Source organism: Benincasa hispida, chromosome 5 (assembly GCF_027475165.1).
Source record: "Benincasa hispida cultivar pf3 chromosome 5, pf3_genome.v1.1, whole genome shotgun sequence".
NCBI classification, from domain to species: Eukaryota; Viridiplantae; Streptophyta; class Magnoliopsida; order Cucurbitales; family Cucurbitaceae; genus Benincasa; species Benincasa hispida.
In genome coordinates, this window is record NC_143482.1 from 27734631 (window position 1) to 27741887 (window position 7257).

Below are 7257 nucleotides of genomic sequence, written 5' to 3' on the forward strand. Positions count from 1 at the left end.
CCCCCACTCACATATCTTTATATGAACGATTCAGGATCACATCGTTTGTACTAACTACAAAGTGGGTCGCATCTATAGTGTCCTCAGAATAAGGTACCCAACCTTATTCATATACTATAGACCATTTTGGCTATATATTTGAACTTGATCCACCTTTATGTCACTACATACAGTTCAAACTACATTAAATAGCCTCAGGACCTTAGTTTATTGGATTCAAAATTACAATTTCAATAACAACTTTATCGAAAAACAAAACAGAATATGTTTATTAATTTACAAACTACGAGTTTTAGGACATAAAATCCAACAAAATTTATAATCAAGAGTTGCCTGCAAACATAGATCCAAATTAATTTTAAATGATTTAAAATTAATTCACATACACTTATTTTTAACGCGTTTCTGATTAGATCAGAAATAGATTAATCTTTTAATTCATTTTAATAGGATTAAAATGAACTCCATTAAAAGATTAAATTTATAAAATAATTGCCCATAAGTGATTTTTGTCTAAGAAGGGTTCTGGCTAGGCTGAGGTTTTTAAGCTGACGGAAACGGAACACCTCTACTTGGAAACCGACCTGGAAGGTGAATTGGGTAAATATCTTATAAACATGCAATAAGTGATCAATTTTGTTAAAGAGTTTAATGAATTTTGTCCATGCATCAATGGATGATTTTCAAATGTACGCTTAATAAATGGTCCAAGTTAATTCACTTATAATAATTTAGAATTTTAATTTGAAACAAGGTTAAAATATCATTTTGGTTCTTGTCCTTTAAAGTTTATTCAATTTTAGTCTCTCTACTTTCTAATTCCCACTTCCAATAGATCTTAAATTTAGCACTTAAGATTTCTTTAATTAAAATTGATTAAATAATAATGATAATTTTCACAAAGTAATATAATATGCAAATATGTTATCAAAATTTTTAGTAAAGTTACTAATTGATAATATAAAAAAAATATATGAAAAGATAAACAATAAACAAGCTATAAGGGCTAAAATGAAAAGTTTGGCAAAAGTACAAAAAATTAAAATTGGACATTTGAAACCACATCTACTAAAATGGAATGAACGTAAAAGTATAAGGACCAAAGTGATGTTTTAACCTTTGAAACAATTATATATTTCACACTATATTTCTTGACTAAGTTTGTGTTAGTTATTGATACAATTATGAAATTTTTGTTGGGTTTTATGTCCTAAAAACTAGCAGTTTGTCAAATAATAAACATCTTCTATAATCAATATACTTGTTATCGATTTCATAAATTGTATGAAAGTCTAAATCCAATAAACTAAGACCCATGACTATTGTATGAGTACTTGAACTTTATGTGGAGACATAAGAGTGTATCAGGTTCGAATAAATAGTCAAAATGATCTATGGTATATGAATGAGGTTGGGTACCTTATTCTAGTAACACCATTGGATGTGGCCTAATGCGGCCTACTCTGTAGTTGTTACAAAAAGTTGTGATTCTAATTCGTACATATGCAATGAGTTTGTATAAGATCAGGACCAAGAAATAAGTCACCCTTACTTTATAACGTTGTTTACTATTTAAGACTGACTATTTCATCTAGATGACCTAGGTAACTCGATCTTAATCCTGAGCTAACTATGAATTCATGTTTATTCGGGATTGTTGCATAGTTGAGGGTTGACTCAATAGCGTCGGGTCAATAAGACTTCAATTTCAGGGGTAGGATCGAATAAATAGCTGGAGACATAGGGTGCAAGATAGAGTTCACACCTATCCAATTTAGGGATAAGAGAAAGGTTGTTCTCTCAAGTACTGAATTCAGATTTTGAATAAGGGACCCCACCCTTTCACTGGGCTGAGAGAGTTTGGTTTGATGATTGAATCACAAACCAGTTGTTCATTAAAGGATCAGTAGGAACTTGAGGAATAAGACGTAATCTCGAGGGTAAAACATATATTTGACCCAGCCGTTATTACGAACCTGTGAAGGGTCGACTTATTGATTATGGTTAAATCATGTGGATATAATATATCTACAGTGAGGGGAGTGCAACTATGGGCTTTAGTGGAGCGACCCATTAGTTTAATGAGTTTAGCTAATTAATATAGGATCGTTGGAGCCCATGATCTGTAGCGTGATTTAATTTGAAACGTTCAAATTAAAATTAAAGGAATTAGTAATTATATGAGATATAATTATATGTTTAATTTTAGAATTAAATGGAATAGGAGAATTTATATATTTAAATATATAAAGATGGATATGTGTGAAAATTAATTTAATATTTGATATTAAATTAATTAAGTTTTATTTAATAATTAATGTATGAAATTAATTAATTTTTTTCATTTTTAAAATCAAATAGATTTTTAAATCAAATTTTTGATTTTATGTTAAAATTGAAAAAAATAAAACAAACAAAACACATAAAATGGAAAAAAAAAGGTTTTTCCATTATCCATCACCGAGTAGCTCACTCAGATGACATTATCTTTGTCTTGTCTTCTCCAAGCACGAGCTACAACTCATGCAACTCTTTTCTTTGCATGTTGATCTACAATATAATGAAAAGATTGAAGTGAAAATTGAACATACAATCTATAGAGATTTTGAGAGAAAAATTGGTTTGAAGAAAAAGTTCTTCAGCTGATTTTCTACAGTGAGCATTTCTTCTTCTATCCTTGATTCAAGCTTGTTTTAGGTGGTCTACAACAAGATTTGGAGAAGATAGCTGGTGAAGAAGCTTTGAAGAATTTCTACGAGAGGTATTTCTTGAAACTCATTTTTTTCTGCAAAAGCATGCTTTATACTTTGCCAAGATTAGTAAATTTGAGTGCTTAGATGATCCTTGTGATTCCGTTGCTGTTGATACAATCCTACAAATTTAGGATTTAAATTAATATAATTTCTTCCCAAATGGTTCTTTATTGTCTATGCACTAGACATTGGCTTTCTTCTACCATCTCCATTGCATTCCTCTAGTTGAAAAACTTACTGAAAAGTCTTGCCAATTTAAGCTTGAGAAACAAAGAGTTGGGTATTTGGTACCATATTCTACATTTCTACAATATTTTTCTAATAAGAGTATCATAACCCTCTAATTTCATCTTCAACGTTCACTTAGAGATATTATTTTGTAATCTAAGTAAACATTAAACACATGTTTTTGAATGATTTTAAAATCGTTAAAATTACTTTTATCATGTTTAAAACTGCTCAAAACATCTACGAAATCTCTCAAGTTCCAAGTCTCTAACAACTCAGAGAAAATTCAGGTTTATTTTGTGTCAAGTCTTTATGAATTTAAAAAAGAATCCATTTTCAAATTTGAGCCCCTTTTTTGGAGTGATTTTGAAAGGGTTAAAATCATTTTTCTTATAATCAAAATCAAAATGAAAACACATTTTTAATCCTTCAAAATCAATTTACTCTTTAATTATACACTTTTAAACACAATTAACATCCTATTAGAATTGATTTGGCATGATTACAAGCATTTTCCGAAAAGTGAGTTTAACAATTTCGGAATCATTCCCGACATGCACTAAAAACTAACTTCATGAATTCCATTCTTCTATCTAAAAGAAAAATTAATGTACCATATTCTAAACACTACTCAAACTTCAACCAAAACCATATTCACTACAAAACAGAGGCCTACAAAGTTCAAAGAGGAAATAATAACACAAATCAAATGGAATCCAAGTATACAATTTCAATTTATCATAAACAAAAACACAAGATCCAAAGCAACTACAAGTGAATATACAATTTCAATCATAGCATTTCATTTCAATCAATTTAAACAAACTAAAAATTATGAATATTCTTACCAATGTTTAAGCTTCAGGTGAGAGTTGAGAGTGTATATTATTCAAGCTCCCAATCTTCATCTTCATAATCTTGCTTCACAATTCTTTCCCCTTCATTAAGAAGAGCTAAACTCTCAACAAAAGTATCCACAAAGAATGAATCCTGAGCCCCACGAATGCCAAGTCCCTTCACAATTTGATTCTCTGGTTTATACGAAACCAGTTCTCCATTTCTAGATGTCATGAGCATTTCACCATTTTCTCTACAACCCAGAACCATTCCCAGCCCTTGAGATGGATCAACACTCAGAATTTTTGCCCAAGATTCAAAAACATCATATTTTCTAAGCATCCAAACAGATGAAACGTATCTATTACCAAAAGGATACCAACCACATTGAAGAACACAAAGTTCTCCTCCAAGAACAGCAACTTTCAAATTCTGTGGAAATTCATTCACCAAACAATCCGGAAGTGCAATTGTGCTGAAAAATTCACCAACCATATGAAATCTCAGAATCACACATCGAAACCCTTTGCGACTACGAGTGAACGCAATCCAATGAACAGCTTCGTTCATGAAAATCTGTGTCCATTGCGATTTAAGTATTTCATAGCAAGGAGCTGAATCGGTGATTTGTCGCCAACAACCAGTACTAAGCTGATACAACTCAACCCTAGGAGGAAGTTCATAATCATACATAGGCGGTCCACCTTCAATATACACTAACCTGACTAACTTGAAGTCGTTTGCGCGAGAATCGAAGCCAAATCCAAGCGCGTACTTGTACGGTGAGCCGTAAACGGTGAAGATATCGCTAGGCCAAGGAAGAGCGAGGAATCGTTGAATCGAAGGATTCCAGAAGAAAATATTCGGACCTAATAAACACAATAATCCGTTGGAAGAACCAACGAGTTTGAAATTGTCGTGCCAATTAACATAAGGAAGCTTCAATTCCTTGTAAATCTCCAAGGTTTGGGAATCGAAATGCAGAGAGTAGCGCTCGGTTTTCTTGGTGCCGGTGGCGTAGCAGCGGCGGAGGAGGAGGAGGCGGCGATTGGTGTGGCGGTTGGTGTTGGATTGATTGAGGTGAGAGAGGATGAAGGCAGGGTCGGTGATGAAGGAACGCCATGGTTTAGAAACGCAGGTGCAGAGGATGAGGGTTTTGGAGGGAAGTTTGAGGAAGATGTAGAACAAAAGCTCCGGCGGGAGAGAATCTAACATCGGATTCCGATTCCGATTCCGATTCAGATTGAGGAGAAAATTGAAGGAAAGTGGCTGAAATTTCGACAGGTTGAAGAAGAAGGAATGAATTAAATATATTGAAAAATGAGAGCTGGTTGTGTTTTATTATTTTATTTTATTTTTTTATTTCCAAAGATACAGCAATTGATTGCGTTTATCCTATGAACACCTCAACTTTTCTTCATTCTTGATGATAGATAATCATGTAATTTGGGTCTTTCGTATCTCTTTTACCGCTAAAATCTATGGTGGAAAAATGGGTAGGTGCATCCTAGCGCCACCTTCTTACTTTCTTTTTGAGATATTGTTGTATTAGACTTCCTCGTAAATATTGGATGGTATTAGTTTCTAATTCGCTTCTCTCGGATGTAATCTCGATATCTTTCAAGTTGACTTGCATAAGAAATTCTTGCACGGATATGGTGCAAATCTACTGCACTTTTATGTTTAAGTTAGTACTATGAATGACTAATTCAACTAAGTACAAAAAGAAATGAAGTTGAATATCTCATTTGGAGATTACTTACCACACAGTCGTGCTTATGTGTGACGACAAGGGTGTTAGGGACATTTTAGGTACTCAAGGTTGTAAGATGCCATTTTGATCTCAGTTCATTTATTTTTCAATTAGTATATATTTTTTGGCTTGACTAGTCGGCTTAAATCTTGAGGCGCAAACATTTTCCTTTTGGGATGCATGCTTTCCTATACCCTTTCCATCCTTTGGGCTTGGGCCCACCCGTGGACTTTGGACAATGCCCTCAACAATTTTAATTCTCTTTTTGTGATTGATTCATCTTCGGATGCTTTCTCATACTTTAATATCGGCTACTCATTTTAAAATTGGACAAAAAACATTTAGGTATGTTATGGCAACAAGTGTCAAACTTTTGTCAATCTTTTTCAAAAACATTTTTTAATTTGTTTTATTTATATGATTGGAGGGGTTTGTAGGAATACAAAAGATCCATCCAAGTATTACTCTAATTTGACATCAAATGAAATATAAATTAGAATTTTATTTTTCTTATTTTACTGTAGTTTCCTTTTAGTACAATAAGTGGAGTAGGCTCTCTTTGATACTATTCACCCTTATAATTTTTATTTTTCGATAGTGTTTATGTAGATAATTGCAGTGGGTAATCTTTCACAACTTATAATTAGGTATATATGAATTTTTGTTAAAAAACATCGCAAATATAGAAAAGTTTTCAATCTCATAATTTATTTGTATCATTATTTTTAGTATGAACATTTGAAAAAGGGAAAAATAAAATACATTACTTAGGCTCATAGCCCACATGTTTGTTGTTTCCAAAATGAGAAAAACGCAACCCAACCCACAAGTAAATGATGCAAAAAATAATCCAATCCACTTGATACACCATATATATTTGATACACTTGATGATTTTGATGTAGTTGATGCACTTGATGCACTTGACACCATCGATATACACTTGATACATCACTGATATACATTTGATGCATTGATACAATTGATATATCACTAGTATACATTTGATAGACTTGATGCACTTGAAACACTATAGATAAATATTTGAATGTCCTTTCTATTTGTTTCGCTCTCTATCTTTCCCTCTCTCTATCAATTGGTTCTTAGGCGTGAAGATTAGAGTTAGTTCATACACCATAGCTACAAAGTAGAAGAGAGAACAATTATCCTATTATTTAATAAAATGTAGAACAATTCCAATTCCATGGCAAGTTTGTTCGCCGTCCGATGCTCTAATTAAGCTCATAGAGGTTTCAATGATGGTTGTTGAAGATCAAAAGTCGACGTCTGATGGAAAGGTTAGGGTCTTTTTGAAGCAAACATTTAGACATTCCGCTACTACTTCGTCCTGTACCTTTCATTAAACTCATCTGCCTCTAAAGGTGATGAATCCTCATTCCTCCACCTGTGTCTCCTCTATTGCTAAGTTGTTGCTTTTGATGCGGCGTCGGCTCAAGCTCGATCCATCGAATAAGATTTTATTTTCTTGTGAGTTTTTACGTTTTATTCATCATATGAATTTTGCTATTTTTGTAAAATCTAAAGAACCCAAATTACCTTTGTAATTCCTAGTTAGATTTGCCGCCCATTACCATTTTCCTTTGCAATTAGATTTTCATATGTATTATTCTCCTCCATTTTCGATTTCTCTAATTTCTCTAGTTTGTTTATATTTTCAACCTTTAGT

The 7257-nt window shown here is 32.7% G+C and overlaps 1 protein-coding gene across 1 annotated transcript; it reads right to left on the bottom strand.

The window, feature by feature from the left end:
* Window positions 1-2428: 2428 nt before the first annotated feature.
* Window positions 2429-5306, bottom strand: LOC120077073 (F-box protein CPR1-like). Its single transcript, XM_039030925.2, has 2 exons — window positions 3830-5306; window positions 2429-2872 (listed from the first exon to the last, which is right to left on the bottom strand). Exon 1 carries the CDS (start codon window positions 5031-5033, stop codon window positions 3867-3869), a length of 1167 nt encoding a protein of 388 aa, XP_038886853.1. The 5' UTR covers window positions 5034-5306; the 3' UTR covers window positions 2429-2872; window positions 3830-3866.
* Between the last annotated feature and the right edge of the window lie 1951 nt (window positions 5307-7257).